The sequence below is a fragment of the Hypanus sabinus genome, chromosome 4, assembly GCF_030144855.1.
Source record: "Hypanus sabinus isolate sHypSab1 chromosome 4, sHypSab1.hap1, whole genome shotgun sequence".
NCBI lineage: Eukaryota > Metazoa > Chordata > Chondrichthyes > Myliobatiformes > Dasyatidae > Hypanus > Hypanus sabinus.
In genome coordinates, this window is record NC_082709.1 from 74505324 (window position 1) to 74528724 (window position 23401).

Below are 23401 nucleotides of genomic sequence, written 5' to 3' on the forward strand. Positions count from 1 at the left end.
TTCCAAGGATTAAAGTATCTAACACTTGAAAGCTTGCACTTAAAGCGTGTGTGTGAGGGAGTGGGGGATGACGTTAAGTTCAAAGGAGATGTGTGTGGCAAGATTTTAACATGGGAGGGATGACGGGGAAGGTAGATGTCAGGGCCAGTAAAAACTGGCAGGAACAAAGTAATAGATACAATGGGATGGATAGTTTGAAGTGTGTGTACTTCAATGCTGAGAGTATTAGAACATAGAACATCGAACAGTACAGCAGAGGAACAGGCCCTTCAGCCCACAAGGCTGCGTTGAACCAGGTAAAAAGTAAATCAAAAAACCCCAGAAACTAATCTGTCCTACCTGCACCATGTCCATATCCCTCCATCTTAGTCATATCCATCTGTCTATCCAAACACCTCTTAAAAGCCTCTAATGTGTTTGCCTCTGCCACCATAGCAGGCAATGAATTCCAGGCATCGCTAGTCTCTAAAAATGTACCCCTCACATCCCCTTTGAACCTACCCCCTCTCACCTTCAATTCATGCCCTCTGGTATTAGATACTTCTTCCCTGGGAAAAAGATATTCTCTATGCCTCTCATAATCTTATAAACCTCAATCAGATCTCCTCTCAGCTTCTATCCCTCCAGAGAAAACAAAGCAAGATTGTCCAGCCTCTCACGATAGCTGCATCCTGGTGAACTCTACGAAGCCTCAACATCCTTCCTATAGTGGGGCAACCAGAACTGTGTGGAATACACCAGGTGTACCCGAACCAGGGTTCTATTAAGTTGCAACATAACATCCTGACTTTTGAATTAATTGCTTCGACTAACAAAAGTAAGCATTCCATAAGCCTCCGTAACCACCTTATCAACCTGTATAGCCACTTTCAAAGAGCTATGGACTTGGATCCCAAGATCTCTCTGCTCAGCAACACTGTTAAGGACCTTGGCCTTGGCAGTGTACTGTCTCCTGCATTTGCTCTACCAAGGTGCAACACTTCACATTTATCTGGGTTAAACTGCATCTGCCATTTCTCTGCCCCATATCGACAACTGATCTACATTGCCATGTATTCTTTGCCAGTCTTCGACACAACTCCACAAATCTTGGTATCATCCGCAAAATTACTAACCCACCCATCTACTCTTTCATCCAGGTCATTTATATACGTCACAAACGGCAGAGAACCCAGCACAGATCCCTGCAGAATAGCACTGATTATAGATCTCCAGCTCAAATAAGTACCTTCGACCACAACCTTCTCTCTTCTATGCACAAGCCAGATCTGAATCCAAACAATCAGTTTGATGCAGACCCCCATGCATCCTAATCTTTTGGATTAGAGGTGATGAGGGTGATTGATGTAGCTGTGGATGTTGTCCATATGGCTTTTAATAAGGTGTTTGACAAAGTCCCTCATGGGAAGCTCTTATTCTAGCTGGGGATCTGTGATTAGTGGTATTCTGCAGGGATCTGTGGGACTTCTGCTGTTATAAATGACCTGGCTGAAAATGTAGATGGGTTTGGTTTGTAAGTTTGAAGATAATACAAAGATTAATTATCCAGCCGTGGATAGTATAGAAATTTGGCAAAGAATATAGTGAGATACAGATCATTTGCAGAGATGGGCGGGGAAATGGCAGATGGAGTTTAACCTGGCAAAATGTGAAGTGTTGCTCCCCGGTAGGTCAAATGTAAAGAGACCATACATTGTTAAGGGAAAGATACTTAACAGTGTTTTGAAGAGCAGAGGGATCTTGGGATCCAAGTTCATAGCTCCCTGAAAGTGGCTACACAGGTTGATAGGGTGGCTAAGAAAGCATTTGGTATGCTTGCCTTTATTAGTCGAGGCATCGAGTTCAAAAGTCAGGAAGTTCTGTTGCAGATCTATTAAACTATAGTTGGGCAGCATTTGGAGTATTGACCAGACAGTTCTGGTCACCCCATTATAGGAAGGATGTGGAGGTTTTGAAGAGGGTGCCGAAGAGGTTTACCAGGAAGCTGTCTGGTTTAGAGGGCGTGTGCTATAATGAGAGGTTGGACAATTGGGTTGCTTTCTTTGGAGCGGCGGAGACTAAGGGGAGATCTGATAGAGGTTTATAAGATGGATTAGGCAAACAGTATCTTTATCCCAGGGTTGAAATGTCCAATACCAAAGGGCTTGCATTGAAGGTGCGGGGCATGTTTTTTTACACAGAGAGTGGTGAGTGCCTGGAATGAGCTGCTTGGGCTGGTGGTAAAGGTAGAAGCATTAGGGACTTCCAATGTTTAGATAGGTGCATGAATGAGAGGAAAATGCAAAGATATGGACATTGTGTAGGGAGAAGAGGTTTGTTTAGTTGGCCATTTGAGTACTAATTTAATTGGTTCAGCACAACACTGTTGACTGAATGGCCTATTCTTGTGCTGAACTGGTCTACGTTCTATGAACATGCTGAGAATGGAGGGACATGAGCATAGGGTAGAGAGAAGGAATTAGTTCCGTTAGGCATTTAAGTACTAATTTAATTAGTAAAAAGGCCTGTTCCTGGGCTGTCTATGTTCCTTGTTCTCGGACAATAATTGAGCTGAAGGTCACACGGACATTGGCAATGATGTGACAGAACTCTACAGCGGGAGTGCTGCCCGAGTAACTATTTGTGAAACCCTACTGACCTGGTCAATAAGAAGCAAAGCGAACTGGACGGTGTGGATGAAATAGTGTGGTGAAGTTAAAAGACAGAATTTGGAGAGTTCCTAGGTAATTCTGGCTTTGCCCTGAGCTGATGCAGAATAAAATTGTGTAGCTGCTGAGCCTAGGAGCAAAGAAATGGTTATGTTGGCGTCATGTTTGTAGGGTCTATTTATTTGCTTTAAGATGTGTTTGATATCTGTGTACCTTTAAGATCTGCTGTCCTGTTCTAGCTTGTGTGTCATGCGGTACAGCAGGGTCCTGTCCTTCCGAGTAATTGATTGACAGACTGTGGAAAGTCCAATGAGGCTGGAATTTGAGCTCTGATACCCTCCAGTCGAGAGCTGTGATTGTGATCAGCTTCAGGTCCACTGTGTCCTGAGTTACCGAGGAGACTGCTTCCACTTTTTATTTATTTGAAGTGTTATTTGACTTTTGTTTGAAGAATCATGGCCCAGCTGGTGGAGTGTGTGCCAAATTTTTCCAACGGGCAGGACAAAATGGTAAGGATGCCAACGGGCTGAACCTGTGCTGGTGAGTGACTGACAGTGTGTTTACACCTCATCGAAGGGTAAATAGTAGAAATGACTGATCGAAATGAATGAAGCAGCCGTCAGCATGGAGCCCAGATGGATAAATCGTATCCAGGTGAACGTCTTGTAATTCATGCTGAGGGGGAAATCAGTTATACAAGGGGAATAAACAGTCGACGTTTTGAGCCGGGTCTCTTCATCAGGATTTATCAGGAGGTCTGGTGGAGGACCTTGGCCTGAAGCATCGACGACTTATTCCCCTCCCTCGATGCTGCCTGCCTTACTGACTTCTGCAGCACTTTTTGTTTGTTGCTTAGGGCTTCCAGCATCTGCGGAATTTCAATTATTTAAATGGATATCGCCCCATTTTTTCCAACCCCATTCCTCTGCCTTCTCCCTGTAACCCTTAACCCCCTCACCATTCAAGAGCCTATCAATTCCTGTCTTAAATACACCCAATGACTTGACCTCCACTGTCCTCTGCAGCAACAAATCCTACTTATTCACCACCCTCTGGCTGAACACATTCCTCCTCTTCTCCGTTGTAAAGGGATGTCCCTTTATTCTGGGACTGTGCCCTTGGAACCTAGACATTGCAGAACCCTGAAGGTTTCAATGAGGTCCCCCCTCATCCTTCTGAACTCCATCGAGTACAGGACATCAAATGCTCCTCCTACATTAAGCAATTCATCCAGGGGTCATCCGCATAAACCTTCACTTGCACCTTCTCCGGGAGCTGAACATCTTAAAAACAAGGCCCAAAACTGCTCACAATGTCCATGTGTGGTCTGATCAAAGCCTCAGCTGTACATCCTTGTTCGAGCCCTCTCAAAATGGATGCTAATATTACATCTGACTTCTTGACTAATGACTCAACCAGCTAACCTCGTGAGAATCCTGAACGAGGCCTCCCAAGTCCCTTTGCACTTCTGATTTCTGAATTCTTTCCCCAGTTAGAGAACAGTCCACACCTTTATTCTTCCTACCAAAGTGCATCACCCCACATTGTATTCCAACCTATGGACTCACTTTCAAGGACTCTGCAGCTCCTGTTCTCGGTATTATTTTTTCACTTGTATATGTAGGTGTTTACTTATTGAGATACAGCACGGAATTGGCCCTTCCGGCCCTGCAAACTGCACCGCCCAGCAACCCGGGCCTAAACACGGGACAATTTACAAAGACCACCAACTGGTAGGTCTTTGGACTCTGCAAGGAAACAGGAGCACCCAGAGGGAACCCACACGCTCACAGGGAGCACATACAGACAGCAGCAGGAATTGAACCCAGGTCGCTGGCACTGTAAAGTGTTGTGCAGCACCATGCACGGCTTCCCTTCTTTAATGTATTGGTTGTTTGTGCATTGATTCTATTGTATTTCTTTCTCCTACTGTGAATCTCAGGGTAGCATATGGTGACATACTGTATGTACCTTGATAATAAATTTACGTTGAACTTTGATCTGTCGCTTCGCTCACTCTCCCGACCAGCACAAGCCCTTCTTCAGACTCTCTGCTTCTGTGACACTATTTGCCCTTCCATCCATTTGCAAATGTTGCCACGGTGCCACCTGTTCCTTCGGATTGGTTACAATAATAGGAAGTTCCCAGCACGTCAATATTCATCAGGGAAGAGAGAAGAAATGAGGTAATATTATCAATAGGTGACCTACAGCAGAACTGCTAGTTCTGATACTGTGGAACCACAAGACAATAAGACAGAGGAGCAAAATTAGGCTACTCAGCCCATCTGGTCTGCTCCATCATTCCCCATCATGGCTGATTTATTATACTTCTCTACTCCATTCTCTGGCCTTCTTTCCATAACCTTTGACACCCTGACTATTCAAGAACCTATCAACCTCTGCTTTAAATATACCCCATGGCCAGGCCTCCACAGCTGTCTGTGGCAAGATTCACCACTCTATGGCTAAAGAAATTCCTTCTTACCTCTATTCTAAATGGACATCCCTCTATTTTGAAGCTATGCTTGGTCTGGACCCCCTCATTGTAGGAACCATCCTCTCCACATCCACTGTAACTAGGCCTTTCATTGTGTCGAGTCTGGAAAACTGTGGTGTTAACATGTAGGAGAGGAGATAGAGAAAGAGGAAAGCAAGAAAAATTGCTGTTGGAGGAGAAGACTAGTGGCTAAAGGAGGTTCACTGAGGCTCTGGTCCTCCCTGTTTTGTTCACAGGAAGGAGAAATCACAAGTAATCCTTCAAAATATCATCCTGTTACTTGATTACAAACTGTATATAAAATTGTAACATCACGTATCTCACAACTAACCACTACTGACTTAGATACCACAATATACAGTACTTAGAGAAGAGCAGATGTAAAGAACAACTGATAATAGATTCTATAATTCTAAATCAAGCCCAGTGGAAAAGCAGAAATCCTTCAATTTGTTTTATTGACTACCAAAAAGCATTTGACTCTGTTTCACACTCTTAGTTAACAGAAGTTCTTAATATATATAAAGTACACCCAATACTTGTGAAATTCCTTCAATATCTAAAGAAGCATTGGTGTACTATAATCACCCTATCTATTAGCAACCAAAAAAAGAACAGTCACGATTACCAAAATAACCCGAGGCATTTTCTGGGACAACCGGCTAAGCCCACTATGGTTCTGTCTAGCTTTAAGCCACCTCTCTAATTTCCAGAATCAAACAAAAACTGGGCATCAAGTTAGAAACAACAAAACGAACTGCTCCTTGACACATCTTCCACACATGGACAATTAGAAATTACACGCTCCTTCGTCAGTAAAACTAAAGCAATTAATTCAAATAGTAGAACTATTTTTAAAAAATATAAACATGAGCTTTGTACTAGGTAAGTGCAGAACATTAAACATAAAGGTGCAATAGAGCTAACAGAACACAAAACAGAGTAGCAGGAGACAAGCAAAGAAAATGGATCATAGTGTGATGAAGGGAAAATTTTCAACAGAATTTACCTCAAGGCTTAAGAAAATCTGGCAAACAGAGCTCAACAGTAAAAATATAATCAAGGCAATAAACACTTTTGTTATAAGCATATTGATGTATTCTTTTGGCATAATATTTTGGTCCGAAACCGATCTGGAAAATTCACAAAGAAAAATAAGACCAGAAATGACAAATTTTAAAAAACACTATGTACATTCGAATGCACTTTTATTAACACTACCTAGGACAGGAGGAGCAAGAAGAATAACAGATATAAAAAATTTACACAACAGTCAGATAAAAGTTCTAAGGATATATTTTCATCAACCAAAACAGGATTCAGCACTCCGTGTGAACATCTGCAATTCTGGTGAGAAGTACTCACCACTAAACTTAAATGAATGCACCTCAGACAAATGAAGAAATTATCACTATTGAAGGAAAAATTAACCAATGACCCTCCATGGAAGACATCCCCATGATCTGAGCAGACTAGATGTCAACAAGGAAGTATCGAACGCCAGGCTCAGAGTTGGAGACCTCTTCCCAGAAATAGAAGTGTTCCTTGTGGCAATACAGGACCAGGTGGTTAATACAAAAAATGATCAAAAACACATAATAAAAGACCAACAAATTCAAGACGGTGAACACAGAAAATGCCAGGAGAACCAGGGACTATCCAAAGCATTACAGGTTCCTGTTCCTGTAGCAGTTTAACTCAATCTGATTACTCAAACAGGTACAATCAAATGGCAAACACTATTCACCAAAATCTTACTTTAAAATACAAACTCATAAAAGAAACCGTACCTTACAATAAATACAAGCCTGGTCCAGATTACAGTCAGAGACTCACAAAATTATATTACAACCAATCAGACATTACAGATAGGACAATCCATAATAACTGTCTGGATATAACAATACAGAAAAAACAAACAAAAACAACTTACTTAATAGATTTAGCCATTCCAAACACACACAACATACAGAAATCTGTAAGTGAAAAGCACCAGAAAAATACTGAATTAAAAGAGGAAATTGAAAGACCAAGGAACATGAATAGGGTGTACATTGTCTCATTAGTAATACCTACAACTGGTGTCATCCCAAACTCACTACACAATAGCATTAAACAATTAGGCCAACACAGCAATATTTATGTAAATCTTCAGAAAGCCACAATACTAAACACCACCAGAATAGTCCAAAAGTTCCTAGCAATTGAGTGCATTTGGCTACGCCCATACCTCAGGTTTTACCAGCTTGAGCTAAGAAAAAACAAAAATACAATAATAATTTTATTTATATAGTACCATACATTAAGATGCAAGTTCAAAGTGCTTTACATAGAGTGTAAAGATAAATCAATACAGTCATAAAAATACAAAAGTAAAAATCATAAGACAAACATTATATAGAATAAAATGTAATTGAATATACCAAATTAGATAAATGTAATCAACCCTCGGGGCATTAAGTAATCCTATAACTGGGCCAAATTAAAAAATAGGCCTTTGGAAGTGTTTTGAAATGTTCCGTAGTACTAGTCTGGTGTATTTCAGCCAGGAGAATATTCCAAATTTCTGGTCCACAAGAGCAAAGGGCCACATCAGCAGTTTTTATATACTTGGCTCTAGGAACACCATGTAAATCAGTATTCATGGATTTCAGTTTAAGATAAGGAATGTAAGGGGTTAGACTCTCCAAAATACACTGAGGAGTTGTATTATTCAGAGCTGTATAAAGAATCAAGATTATTTTAACATTGATCCTAAAGGACACAGGCAGCCAGCGTAATGATGCCAAACCGGTGAACTGTGCTCAGGTTTTCTTTTTTTTTGGTTAAGACTTCTGCAGAGAGCTGTGTTCACAACTCTGCAGTTTCTTGCCATCATGGGCAGAGCTGTTGCTATCCCAAGCTGTGATGCAATAGGATTTTCCATGGTGCATCGATAAAAGTTGGTGAAGGTCATCAGCTTTCTGAGGTGGCAGAGGCACTGGGTGCCTTTTCTCAGCCACAGGTCCACATGGCTGATGTTTACACACTGCACATTAACTATCCTTCCAGATGCTGCGCGGGGAAGGAAGGCCTGCGTCTCTCAGTGGCAGGCATTAGCCATGTTGTTCTTCAGGAGTTGTCTGGCTTTAATTGGGGCCTTTTCAGTGTCTGGCACATGATCAGCTCCAGTCAGAACCCCTAAAACCCACCAACCCCAACCCAACAGCATTCTGGCTGCTCAGGTAGCGAGACAAAGTGGCAGACTGGACAGGGAAAGGGTAAGTTAAGATTCATTATTAAAGATCAGCTTTATTTGCAACACGTATGTTGAAACATTGCAACATGCGGTGAAATGTGTGATTTTGCGTCATCTCAGCGAGGATTGTGCAGGGGGCAGCCTGCAGGTGTGGCCAGACTTCCCGCAACAACAGAGCATGCCCTCAACTCACTAACCCCATCTGTATGTCTGAAATGTGGGAGAAACTGGACACCTGGAGGAAACCCACTTGGTCACAGGGAGAATTTACAAATTCCCTAGCGACAGCGGTGGGCATCGGTCATTGCTGGCGCTGTAAAGTGACGTGCTGAACGCTACTCTACTCAGAACCCATGCCGGAAGCTTCCTGCAGTCCTGATACATGGGGGCTCGTGGGTTTGGGCTGAGATTGACTGCGCCCAGTCACTCACTGGATCCTGACCCTGAAACTCCCCTTCAAGAACCAGTTACCCACCATGTCTGTCGGAAATTCCTCTTCAAGAACCAGTTACCCACCATGTCTGTCGGAAACTCCTCTTCAAGAACCAGTTACCCACCATGTCTGTCGGAAACTCCCCTTCAAGAACCAGTTACCCACCATGTCTGTCGGAAACTCCTCTTCAAGAACCAGTTACCCACCATGTCTGTCGGAAACTCCTCTTCAAGAACCAGTTACCCACCATGTCTGTCGGAAACTCCCCTTCAAGAACCAGTTACCCACCATGTCTGTCAGAAACTCCTCTTCAAGAACCAGTTACCCACCATGTCTGTCGGAAACTCCCCTTCAAGAACCAGTTACCCACCATGTCTGTCAGAAACTCCTCTTCAAGAACCAGTTACCCACCATGTCTGCCGGAAACTCCTCTTCAAGAACCAGTTACCCACCATGTCTGCCGGAAACTCCTCTTCAAGAACCAGTTACCCACCATGTCTGTCGGAAACTCCTCTTCAAGAACCAGTTACCCACCATGTCTGTCGGAAACTCCTCTTCAAGAATCAGTTACCCACCACGTCTGTCAGAAACTCTCCTTCAAGAATCAGTTACCCACCATGTCTGTCGGAAACTCCCCTTCAAGAACCAGTTACCCACCACGTCTGTCGGAAACTCCTCTTCAAGAACCAGTTACCCACCATGTCTGTCGGAAACTCCCCTTCAAGAACCAGTTACCCACCATGTCTGTCGGAAACTCCTCTTCAAGAACCAGTTACCCACCATGTCTGTCGGAAACTCCTCTTCAAGAACCAGTTACCCACCATGTCTGTCGGAAACTCCCCTTCAAGAACCAGTTACCCACCATGTCTGTCGGAAACTCCCCTTCAAGAACCAGTTACCCACCATGTCTGTTGGAAACTCCTCTTCAAGAACCAGTTACCCACCATGTCTGTCGGAAACTCCCCTTCAAGAACCAGTTACCCACCATGTCTGTCGGAAACTCCCCTTCAAGAACCAGTTACCCACCATGTCTGTCGGAAACTCCTCTTCAAGAACCAGTTACCCACCATGTCTGTCGGAAACTCCTCTTCAAGAACCAGTTACCCACCATGTCTGTCGGAAACTCCCCTTCAAGAACCAGTTACCCACCATGTCTGTCGGAAACTCCTCTTCAAGAACCAGTTACCCACCATGTCTGTCGGAAACTCCCCTTCAAGAACCAGTTACCCACCATGTCTGTCAGAAACTCCTCTTCAAGAACCAGTTACCCACCACGTCTGTCAGAAACTCTCCTTCAAGAATCAGTTACCCACCATGTCTGTCGGAAACTCCTCTTCAAGAATCAGTTACCCACCACGTCTGTCAGAAACTCTCCTTCAAGAATCAGTTATCCACCATGTCTGTAGTAAACTCTCCTTCAAGAACCAGTTATCCACCATGTCTGTAGGAAACTCTCCTTCAAGAATCAGTTACTCACCACGTCTGTCAGAAGTGGCCTGTTTGAAGACGATTCCTGAACAGACCATTCTCCATTTTTCCTCACCCACCCTCCTGTCCAGACCGGGAGATTTGTCTGAAAGGGAATCCTCCTTTAACATAGAACATTACAGCATAGTACAGGCCCTTCAGCCCACCATATTTTAATTTACTCTAAGCTCAATCTTAACTCCTACATAACCCATTTTTCTATCATCTGTCCTGACGAAGGGTCTCGGCCCGAAACGTCGACAGTGCTTCTCCCTATAGTTGCTGCCTGGCCTGCTGTGTTCCACCAGCATTTTGTGCATGTTGTTTGAATTTCCAGCAGCTGCAGATTTCGTTGTGTTTGCTTTCTATCATCCATGTGCCTTTCTAAGAGACTAGTAAATGCTCCTTATGTATCTGCCTTTACCATCACCCCCGGTACAGCGTTCTAGGTACCACCACTCTCTGTGTTTAGAACTTACCTGTGACATCCCCCCCTTATATTCTTCTCCACTCAGCTTAAAATTAAGCCCTCATGCATTAGCCACTTCCACCCTGGAAAAGGGTCTCTGGGTCTCCACTCTATCTATGCTTATCATCTTGTACACCTCTGTCAGGTCATCTCTCATCCTTCTTTGCTCCAAAGAGGTAAGCCCTAGCTTGCTCGACCTATCCTCATAAGACATGCCCTCCAGTCCTGGTGAATCTCCTCTGCACTCTCTCTAAGGCTTCCACATCCTTTCTATAATGAGGCGACCAGAACTGAGCACACTATTCCAGGTGTGGTCTAACCAGGGTGTTATAATAGCTCCAACGTTATCTGCTGGCTTTGGACTCAACTTTACACTTGGGGACGTGGGGTGGGGAATGGTGCTCTGGGCACTGCCCTGCATTAAGTCCCTGACGTTGTTTCATTCACGGCCTGGAGGAGTCAGTGCTTCATGTGCCAATGGTGAGTGAGAGATTACGGCTCCTATTTCAGTGTTTGTGGGAAGTGCTCTTCAGATCTTTGGAAATTGCACCATCTCGGATCGCAAGGCCCTGCAGTGGATTGTGAGGACAGCTGAGAAGATCATCGGGGTCTCCCTTCCCATCATTACGGACATTTACACAATACGCTGCATCCGCAAAGGAAACAGCATTCTGAAGGACCCCATGCGCCCCACATACAGACTCTTCTCCCTCCTGCCGTCTGGGAAAAGGAACCAAAGTATTCGGGCTCTCATGACCAGACTATGTAACAGTTTCTTCCCCCAAGCTATCAGACTCCTCAATACCCAGAGCCTGGACTGACAACTTACTGCCCTATTGTCTTGTTTACAATTTATTGTAATGCCTGCACTGTTTTTGTACACTTTATGCAGTCCTGGGTAGGTCTGTAGTCTAGTGTAGTTTTTTTCTGTGTTGGTTTTTACATAGTTCAGTGTAGTTTTTGTACTGTGTCATGTAACACCATGGTCCTGAAAAACGTTGTCTTGTTTTTACTATGTACTGTACCAGTAGTTATGGTCGAAGTGACAATAAAAAGTGACTTGACTTGAGATTACTGGTTGCACTTCTGTCCCATGCTCCTGACCTTTGGCCAACCCATGTGGCTGAGAGTGAGTCACTTAGGCCCTCTTCATCTGGTCCTGGGCCTGGGCACGGGAGCAATTCACAGGTCCAGGCAGCAGGTCATCAAAGTGTCTTTCTGAGGTGACCACTCTCCCACAATCTGTGGATATGTTCGTGCTGGCTTATCCCTAGAGAAAGAGCACATGGTGTCCACTAGCTCAGGGCCTGTGGGCTTCGCAGGAGATGGAGAACAAATGTCAAAGTTCAAAATAAATATATTATCAAAATATGCCACCATGAGATCTATTTTTTGCAAGCATTCACAGGAGAACAGCAAAATATAATGGAATAAATGAAAAGCTACACACGATGACTGCCAAACGATCAATGTGCAAAAGAGGACAAACTGTACAAAAAAAGTAAATAAATAATGCTGAGAGCATCAGTTGCCAAGTCTCTGAAATTGAGTCCATAGGTTATGAAACCAATTCAGAGTTGAGGCTCCGAGCTCATAAGACCAAGTCAAATGTTTTACCCTTTGTTACTGTTCTGGATAAAGGCAGTCAGAATAGATAGTCAGCATCTCTGTTGAAGGGTAGAAATGTTAAATCAGAGGGCCTCCAGTTAAGATAAGAGGGGTAAGTTCAAAGTTCAAAGCTGTGTGCTCAAGTGTTTTAGAGAGGATTGGGTGCCTGGAATGTGCTGCGGGGTTGTTGGTCTCGGCAAATACGATAGAGGCTTTTGGACAGACACATGAGAGACATGGATCATGCACAGACAGAACTAAATAGACTAATTTGGCATTGTACTAATTGTTGGGGTGTGGGGTCTGTTCCTGTGCTGTACTGTTCTATGTTTTAAACAAAACATTAAATAGGGGCCTGACTTTGAGGGCCTGAAAAGGAATTGAAGATTGGACACAAACAAACAACAACTTTGATAATCTGCCCCATTGAGATCTCCTACATTGGACAAGTGCGGCAATCATGTTTGCCTGAATGATTTTATCATCCTCGTTTGGACAAAGCGACAACAGCCCGGCCTTTGGTCGAGGTCTGAGATATCTCGTGTTTGGATAGGAGGAGTCTGGAGCACCTTAATCTGCTAGAGGAACTCAGGGGGTCCAGCTGGTTCTGTGGTGGGGGAAAGAGTAAGAGTCACAACCTCTGGTTCTAGTCCCATCCAACCTCAGTGAAAAAAGCCTGTATGTACCGTATCTACAACCCACCTAATTCTGTATACTTTTATCAAATCTTCCCTCAGTCCTAACCTTTACAAACTTTCCCTAAAAATCAGGTCCTCAAGTCCTGGCAACATCCTTGTAAATTTTCTCAGTATTCTTTCTTGACAGTAAGTACTCCTGCTTGAGTACTGTTGTGGGGGGGGGGGGAATGGCTTACCTGGGGGAAGCAACAGTGGCCATGCCTCTGACACAGAGTCTGGCCCTGTGGCTCAGAAGGATAAGGAAAGGAAGAGGATGGCAGCAGTGATAGGGGTCTCTATAGTTAGGGGGTCAGACAGGCGATTCTGTGGACACAGGAAAGAGGCACGATGGTGACCCAGGTGCCAGGGTCTGGGATGTTTCTCATCACATCCACGATATCCTGAAGTGGGAAGGAGAACAGCCAGAGGTCATGGTACATATTGATACCAATGACATAGGCAGGAGGTCCTGAAAATGAACTACAGGGAGTTAGGAAGGAAGTTGAGAAGCAGGACCATAAAGGTCGTGACCTGTACAAAAAGGACAGGTTGCACGTGAATCCAATATCCTGGTGGGGAGGTTTGCTAAGGCTAATAGGGACAGTTTAAACTAGAATTGCTGGGGGTGGGAACCAAACTGAAGAGACGGAGGAAGAGGTGATTGGCAGACAAATAGAGAAAGCTTGGAGGCAGTGTGAGAGGGAGGATAGGCAGCTGATAGAGAAGAGACACGCTCAGACGGATGGTTTGAAATGTGTCTATTTTAACGCAAGGAGTATTGTGAATAAAGCGGGTGAGCTTAGAGCGTGGATCGGTACTTGGAGTTATGATGTGGTGGCCATTACAGAGATTTGGATGTCTCAGGGGCAGGAATGGTTACTTCAGGTGCTGGGTTTTAGATGTTTCAGAAGGGACAGGGAGGGAGGCAAAAGAGGTGGGGACGTGGCACTGTCAATCAGAGATAGTGTCACGGCTGCAGAAAAGGAGGACGTCATGGAGGGATTGTCTATGGAGTCTTTGTGGGTGGAGGTTAGAAACAGGAAGGGGTCAATAGCTCTACTGGGTGTTTTTTTTATAGACCACCCAATAGTAACAGGGACATTAAGGAACTGATTGGGAGACAGATTCTGGAAAGGTGTAATAATAACAGGGTTGTAATGGTGGGAGATTTTAATTTCCCAAATATCAATTGGCATGACCCTAGACCGAGGGGTTTAGATGGGGTGGAGTTTGTTAGGTGTGTTCAGGAAGGTTCCTTGACACAATATGTAGATAAGCCTACAAGAGGAGAGGCTGTACTTGATCTGGTATTGGGAAATGAACCTGATCAGGTGTCAGATCTCTCAGTGGGAGAGCATTTTGGAGATAGTGATCACAATTCTATCTCCTTTACCACAGCATTGGAGGGAGATAGAAACAGACAAGTTAGGAAAGCGTTTAATTGGAGTAAGGTAAATTATGAGGCTATCAGGCATGAACTTGGAAGCATAAGTTGGAAACAGATGTTTTCAGGGAAATGTACGGAAGAAATGTGGCAAATGTTTAGGGGATATTTGCGTGGAGTTCTGCATAGGTACATTCCAATGAGACAGGAATGAGACAGGGAAGGATGGTAGGGAACAGGAACCGTGGTGTTCAAAGGCTGTTGTAAATCTAGTCAAGAAGAAGAGCTTACGAAAGGTTCAAAAAGCTAGGTAATGATAGAGATCTAGAAGATTATGCTAGCAGGAAGGAGCTCAAGGAAGAAATTAGAAGAGGCAGAAGGGGCCATGAGAAGGCCTTGGCGGACAGGATTAAGGAAAACCCCAAGTCATTCTACAAGTATGTGAAGAGCAAGAGGATAAGACGATAACAGAATATAGTATTAATGGTAAGACTCCTGGCAGTGTGGAGGATCAGAGGGATCTTGGGGTCCAAGTTCATAGGCACTCAAAGCAGCTGCGCAGGTTGAATCTGTGGTTAAGAAGGCATACGGTGCATTGGCCTTCATCAATCATGGAATTCAGTTTAGGGACTGTGAGGTAATGTTGCAGCTATATAGGACCCTGGTCAGACCCCACTCAGAGTACTGTGCTCAGTTCTGGTTGCCTCACTATAGGAAGGATGTGGAAACCATAGAAAGGGTGCAGAAGAGATTTACAAGGATGTTGCCTGGATTGTGGAGCGTGCCTTATGAAAACAGGTTGAGTGAACTCAGCCTTCTCTCCTTGGAGCAACTGAGGTTGAGAGGTGATCTGATAGAGGTGTATAAGATGATGAGAAGCATTGATTGTGTGGATAGTCAGAGGCTTTCTTCCAGGGTGGAAATGGCTAGCATGAGAGGGCACAGTTTTAAGGTGTTTGGAAGTAGGTACAGAGGAGATGTCGGGGGTAAGTTTTTTTATGCAGAGAGTGGTGAGTGCATGGAATGGGCTGCCAGTGATGGTGGTGGAGGCAAACACAACAGGGTTTTTTAAGAGACTCCTGGACAGATATATGGAGCTCAGAAAAATAAAGGGCTATGGGTAATCCTAGGTAATTTCTCAGGCAAAGCATGTTCGGTACAGCTTTGTGGGCCAAAGGGCCTGTATTGTGCTGTAGGTTTTCAATGTTTCTGTCTTTCCTGTAGGTAGGTGACCCAGAAATGCACATAATACTCCAAATTAGTCCTCACATATCTTATGCAACTTTAAACATAACATCCAACTCCAGTTCTCAAAGTATTGGTTTATGAAGGTCAATGTGACCATATCTACTGTCAACTTAATACCCTGACAGATCTCAGGGTAGTTTACGGTGGTGTTAATTTACCTTGAACTTTTGGGGTCGAGAACCTGCATTAGGACTGAGTGTGGAGAGGGAAGATGACCAATATTGGCGTGAGGTGGTAGTCCGAGGTGACTGGTGGGTTGAGGAGGGGTGTAAGATGACTGGCAGGTTGTGCCAGGTAGGAGAGGGGAGTGGAGGAGGATTTGAGACAATGGCAGGTGGATGATAGATGTAGATCAGTCAAAGGGGCAAATAGAGTTAGGTGGTGGGGAGGGGGAATATTGGAGGTGAAAAGCAGCAATGCTGAATGTCATCATTATATGCCGTGGGGCGATCATGGTCTTTTCTCTATCCATGACCATGACTGTTCTTGGAAAAATTTTCTATAGAAGTGATTTGCCATTGCCTTCTTCTGGGTAATGTGTTTACAAGAGAGGGTGGCCCCTGCCATTATTAATATTCTTCAGAGGTTGTCTGCCTGGCGTCAGTGGTCACATAACCAGGACTTGTGATAGGTGCCAGCTCCTCATATGACCATCCACCTCCTGCCTCCATGGCTTCACGTGGCCCTGATTGGAGGGATAAGCAGGTGCTACACCTTGCCCAAGGGTGATCTGCAGGCTAGTGGAGGGACGGAGTGTCTTACACCTCCTTTGGTGGAGATGTATCTCCACCCACCAGCCATATGATAAATGTGTAAGTCTGGAAAGTGAGAAAGGTGATAATGGGAACCATCAGGGGAGAGGTTTATGGCGGGTGGATCCAAGGGGTGAAATGTGTGGGTAGTAGGTGTACAGAACCACGAATGGGTGACGGACAGGCTGGGAGGGGAGGGGGATGGAATGGGTGACGGACAGGCTGGGAGGGGAGGGGGACGGAATGGGTGACGGACAGACTGGGAGGGGAGGGGGACGGAATGGGTGACGGACAGGCTGGGAGGGGAGGGGGACGGAATGGGTGACGGACAGGCTGGGAGGGGAGGGGGACGGAATGGGTGACGGACAGGCTGGGAGGGGAGGGGGACGGAATGGGTGACGGACAGACTGGGAGGGGAGGGGGATGGCGGGAACAGAGAAAAAAACTGGAACACTGGAGGAAGATTGTAGGGATAGTGGGAGAATATTGTCTGTTCTCCAGCTTTTTGGAAACTTGCCTGTAGCTAGAGGATACAAGGATCTCTGTCAGGACACCAGGAATCTCCCACCTTGCCTCCTTCAGTATCCTGGCACATATCCTATCATGTCCTGGTGATTTATCTATTTTCATGTGTCTTAATGCACACAACACCTCTTCCTTCTTAACATCAACATGTGTTAAGTATCAACATCGCTCTACCTCATCGCACCGTCGCCCATGTCCCTCTCCTTGGTGGATACCGTTGTGAAGAGTGAATTCAGGAACTCAGACGGCTCCGTGAATTGTTTTCCTGGTAGGTCATTGATGCCATTGCTGATGCCATTTCACAAACCAAGGGCTGCTCGCTGTTGGATGTGGACCCTGGCCAGTCCACGAATCGGACAGTGTACACATTCGTCGGCTCTCCAGAGGCTGTAGTGAACGGAGCGCTGAATGCTGCTGAGGTGGCCTATCAGCTCATTGACATGGCAACACACCGAGGTAGGTGGATGCTGGTTTATTGTATAAAGCTTCGGGATCGGTGTACTCGTGGGGATTGTGTGATGCTGACACAGAGAACTCTGTGTGTGGCATTCCAGTAAGCAGGAAAGGGTGCTGAAAAGATTCACAACGAGGGCTCGAGTTACATGGAGAGGCTGGAATTTGTTTTTCCCGGGTCAGTCCCCACTTGGAGTACTGTGCTCATTTCTGGTCGCCTCACTACAGGAAGGATGTGGAAGCCGTAGAAAGGGTGCAGAGGAGATTTACAAGGATGTTGCCTGGATTGGGGAGCATGCCTTATGAGAATAGGTTGAGCGAACTCGGACTTTTTTCCTTGGAACGACAAAGGATAAGAGGTGTATACACCTCATAGAGGTGTATAAGATGATGAGAGGCATTGATCATGTCGATAGTCAGAGGCTTTTTCCCAGGGCTGAAATGGTTGCCACAAGAGGACACAGGTTTAAGGTGCTGGGGAGTAGGTACAGAGGAGATGTCAGGGGTAAGTTTTTTACTCAGAGAGTGGTAAGTGCGTGGAATGGGATGCCGGTAGATATGATAGGGTCTTTTAGGAAACTTTTAGACAGGTACATGGAACTTAGTAAAATAGAAAGCTATAGGTAAGCCTAATAATTTCTAAGGTAGGGACATGTTCAGCACAACTCTGTGGGCCAAAGGCCCTGTATTGTGCTGTAGGTTTTCTATGAGCACAGGATCATGCATAGGCAGAAGGAATTAATTTAATTTGGTATTAAACATGGCACAGGCATAGTGGGGTGAAGGGTTTCTGTGCTGTACAATGTTCTGTGATTGTGGTCTCATACCCTCCCCTCCTACGTAATCTTTCATTTATCTGTCATCCATGTGCCTATCTAAGAGTTACTCAGTCTATGCCTCTTATCTCTATAAGTCACCTCTCCTCCTTCACTCCAGAGAGAGAAACCCCAGCTTGCTCAACGTATCTTCATAAGACTTTGTGGTGGCTTTGAGAGATGTTCAGCTCTTGTCTTAATATGTTGAGTTTTACCGGCAGGTGAACATCCCAGGCTGGGAGCTCTGGATGTGTGTCCCTTCATCCCAGTGCGTAACGTCCGGATGGAGGAATGTGTCCAGTGTGCAACTGAGTTTGGGAAACGGCTTGTGAAGAAGCTGGAGGTACCTGGTGAGTGAATACTGCTTGGACGAACCATGAGAGCAACCTTAGGACCCTGTTGGAAAGAGGGTAGTTGCACACAATCAGGTCCCTGTGGGTGTCTGAGGGATGGGCACACAATCAGGTCCCTGAGCACACCTTACCACCCTCTGAGTGAAGAAGTAGCCTCTCATGTTTCCCTTAAGTATTTCACCTTTCGCCCTTAACCCATGACCTTTAGTTCTAGTTCCACCCAACCTCGGTGGAAAAAGCCTGCTTGCATTTACCCTATCGATACCACTCCTAATTTTGTACACTGCTATCGAAACTCCCCTCAGCCTCCCACACTCTAGGGAATAAAGTCCAAACTTATTCAAACTTTTCCTATAACTCGTCCTCAAGTCCTTACAAGGATTCTTGTAAATTTTCTCTGCACTCTTTCGATCTTACTGATATATTTCCTGTGGGTGGGTGACCAAAACTGCACACAATACTCCAAATTAGGCCTCACCCATGTCTTATACAACATCAACATACCATCCCAACTCCTATACTCAATACTTTGATTTATGAAGACCAAAGGCAATAGAACAAGATTACTCGGTGGCCGATTGGTAACTTGCCTAACAGAAAGCTCCCAGTTCAAGATGTGAATGTTTCACATCCCAATTGAGAGACAAAAAGTTAAGCAGCACTCAACAAGCCCCTCAGCCACCATTGCCGTGCTGCCCTTTTTACTTAACATGCCCACAATAGGGCACTATCCTTCTATGTCTTGCCTTTTAAACAGTCATTGTATCTGATTTCACCACCTCCCCTGGCAGCATGTTCCAGAGATCAGCCATGCTTTCTGCCTTGCCCCGGCAAAAACAAGACCAGACTACCCCACCTCTGCCCGTTAATGAAATCTCCAACTCCATCCTCTCCGGCGTGAACAACTCTGGAGCTTTTGGAAGGAATGGGGGAAGGGGTTTGGGCGACTTGGGAGGAGGTGGGCTTAGGGAGGGAACTCATTTATGTCATGCTGATCTTCGTATGAAGAAATATTTCCCTCCTCAAGTGTTTAAGATTATGGCTCCGTGCATTACTTCAGCAACTAAATAAAATACTTAATTGCAGCTTCAATTCCATGTCCTTTTTCCGATTTAATAAAACCCCATTTAGGTTGAACACCAAACATCTGCTGTTGCCTGGATTTTGATTGCACTATTTAAAATATCACTCATTGGTGAGAGGCAAAAGGTGGAGGGAGCTCTGTGGGCAAATGACAGCTGGGTTCACTGAGGGCTGGGAAATCTACTTAACTGTTGAGGAACAGAGAATTCAGAGGAACAAGCAACTTGGGCCACACAACCTGACCTCATCATTCAAGTCCCTAAATACTGCTCATAAACACAAAATATTCTGCAAATGCTGGAAATCCAGAGTAACACACAAAATGCTGAGGAACTCAGCAGGTCGGGCAGCATCTAGGGAGAGAAATGACATTTTGGGCTGAGACCCTTCATCAGAATTGGACGAAGGGTCTCGGTCTGAAAGATTGATTCTTTATTCCTCTCCTGCAATGCTACCTGACCTGCTGAGTTCCTCTGAAATTTCTGGTGTTGTTCCGTTTCCGCCACAGCCTCTGTGCCAAAGCAGAACGTGGTCCTCGAGATGGGTGTGGCAGTGGCTGTGTGATGGAACCGTCACTTTAGTTGGAGTCTTTAGCCTTCTTGACACCAAACGTTATGTCAACCTTCTCAACTGCCTTTAATTAGTTGTGCATTTACATTTAGTGATTTTTCTCCACGGGCTGTCATATCTCCTTCTTCCTCTGAATTCTCTGCTTGTCAGCGGTTAAAAAAATTGTGCCTGGCCATTTGTGGACCCAGCTATCACCTGGAGCTCTGTTCACCACGTTTTTGACCCACTCACCAATAGGTGATACTTACTTAGCATGACCAGAACTCAAGGCGGCGTCCTGGAGAACATGTGGAGCACAAAACACTACAGTACCTTACAGGCCATCAAAATTGGCCTTCCTCCAATTTAGATATCTCAGTCGAAGGACCAGACTTATCATTCTCCAGTGTTCAGAGAACATAAAACACTACAGCACAGTACAGACTCACGATGTTGCGCTGACCTTTTAACCTACTCTAAAATCAATCTAACCCTTCTCTCCTACACAGCCCTCCATTTTTTATATCATCCATGTGCTTACCTAAATGCTTTTACCACCAGCTCTGGCGGGACATTACACAGAAACCACTCTGTCACCTCTGTACCTCTGTCACCTTCCTTATACTTTCCTCTAATCATCTTAAAATTATGTCCACTTGTATTACCCATTTTTTGCCTTGGGGAAATGTCTCTGGCTGCCCTCTTGACCTATGACTCTTGTACATGCCTATTAAGTCACCTCTTACCTTCCTTTGTTCCAGAGAGATAGCTTGATCCAGGCAGCATCCTGGAAAACCCTCTCTGCAGTTTCTTTAACTACCCAGCTTGTTCGTGTCTGATTGAATAACACTGTTACTCTTCTTACAGTCTATTTATACGGAGAAGCAGCGCGAAACCAGCGTCGCAGAGCACTGCCCAGCATTCGAGCTGGTGAATACGAAGGGCTACAGGGAAAGGTAGGCAAAGGAGGATCGACGGTATTTAGAGGCACAGGAGATGCTGGAATCAGGAGCAATATGCAATCTACTTAGTGGGTCAAGCAGCATCTGTAGGGGAGAAAGGAACTGTCAAGGACCTCTGGCAAGGTTTCGACCTGAAACATCAAAAGTTCCTTTCCTCCCACTGAGAATGCCTGTCGACAAAGGTATGCTGGCATTGGAGAGATAATTATCCCTCTCAACCCCATTATTCTTTTAACCTTTGGTGCCCTTTCTAATCAAGAACCTATCAAGCTCTGCTTTAAAAATACTCAATCACCCAGCCTCTACAGCCATTTGTAGCAATGAATTCCACAGATTCACAACCCTCTGGCTAAAAAAATTTCCTCTTCATCTTTGTTCTAATTGTATGTTCCTCTATTCTGAGACTGTGCTCTCTGGTCCTAGACTCTCCCACTATAGGAAACATCCTTTCCACATCCACTCTGTCTAGGCCTTTCAATATTCAATAGGATTCAATAAGATCTTGCCTCATTCTTCTGAACTTCAGTGAGTACAGGCCCAGAGACATCAAATATTCTTTATTTGTTAACCCGTTCATTCCTGGGATCATTCTTCTGAATCTCTGCTGGACCCTCTCCAATGCCAGCACATCTTTCCTTAGAAGGGGGGCCGAAAACTGCATACAATGCTCCATGTGATCTGATCAATGTCTTATAAAGCGTCATCGTGCTTTGGAGCTTTTTAAGCAGACATATTAAGGTGCTGAGTAAACACTGCCACTTTTTTCCACAATCTCCATCATTCTAAACCAGGGGTGGGCAAACTTTTTGACTTGAGGGCCACAAAGGGTTCTAAAATTTGACAGGGGGGCTGGACCAGGAGCAGATGGACGGAGTGTTTTGGTAATACACCTCATAAGAGAAAATAAAATATCATGGGATATGTAGAAAACATGTGCTTTAATTTCAATTGAAAATGAACTAATGCATTACAACAAAATATCTGTCTTTGAAGTCCCATGGTATTTAGCTATTTATTGAAATGACTTTTAAAACACTGAAAATTAAATGAATAAAATACAGATTTTTTTAATAGTAACAGTTATTATTTTAAAGCACTGAAAATTCTGTTATCCTTCAAGATATTATCATCATCACTCTCTTCCCGACTGTCTTTATTTCAAAAACGGTAGGAGATGCAGGTCTACTTGTCCTGCTCCTTCTTATTCAATTGTCCCCTGTGCCAAAACTCAACAACGACCCGCACAATGACAGAACAGTGAGAGCGCGCCAATATGCGGAGCTCTGTGCTCGCAAATCCCCGCAGGCTATCTCCCTTAGCCGGAACGCTGGCTAATTGTGAGCTGGTTCGGATGTGCCAGGAAATGGGTCACCACAAGGTCACAAAATAAAGCGCAAATGTGGAGTAATACGCTGCACCTCAACAAAGGTCAATGTATATAGAGCGCGTCATCTATTGGGAAGACGCCAGAATTGCGGGGAAAAAACGTTAACAAGGTTTATAAATATAATTTCATCAAGTTCTGTGGGCCGGATTAAAAAGCTTAACGGGCCGCATATGGCCCGCGGGCCGTAGTTTGCCCATGCCTGTTCTAAACACTAGCTGGGATCAAAGCCTGAAAAGGGAAGTGATTAGCTAAACTGTGAATGAAGAGAACGGCACTCATGTCTGGTTGTGCCAACATCAGAATCAGATTGACTATCACTGGCATTTGTTGTGAAATTTGCTAACTTCAAGGCAGCAGCACAATTAAAAACAAGATAAATAAATATAAAGAAAAAACTGAGTTACATTAAGTTTAATTATTAATTAAAGCTAGAATAAGTAGTACAAAATAACAGAAATAACAAAGTAGTGAGGTGGTGTTCATGGGTCCAATGTCCATTTCGAAATCAGATGGTGGAGGGGAAGAAGCTGTTCCTGAATCATTGAGTGTGTGTCTTCAGGCTTCTGTACCTCCTTCGCGACAGGAACTGTGTGAAGAGGGCATGTCCTGGGCAGTGGAGATCCTTAATGAACGCTGTCTTCCCAAGTCATTGCTCCTTGAAGATGTCAGTATCAGTGTAAGGGAAGGTTGGTGAAAGCAGCTGGCAGAGTTGGATTAGAACAAGTGCTGCCATACACTCAGTGATCCTTTATTAGGTAGCTCCTGCAGCCATCCAAGATTCGACATGTTCTGTGTTCAGAGATGCTCTTCCTCACACCACTGTTGTAACGTGTGGTTATCTGAGTTACTG

General features: G+C 44.6%; 1 protein-coding gene across 1 annotated transcript in view; it reads left to right on the forward strand.

Annotated features, from left to right (window-relative positions):
- Positions 1-2972: 2972 nt before the first annotated feature.
- Positions 2973-23401, forward strand: part of ftcd (formimidoyltransferase cyclodeaminase) — a 55373-nt gene continuing 34944 nt past the window's right edge. The window contains exons 1-4 of the mRNA XM_059967425.1: positions 2973-3157; positions 17222-17405; positions 18439-18567; positions 21070-21158. Of these exons, the coding sequence (XP_059823408.1) occupies positions 3104-3157; positions 17222-17405; positions 18439-18567; positions 21070-21158 (456 nt within the window). The 5' untranslated portion in view covers positions 2973-3103. The remainder of the gene's footprint in view (positions 3158-17221; positions 17406-18438; positions 18568-21069; positions 21159-23401) is intronic.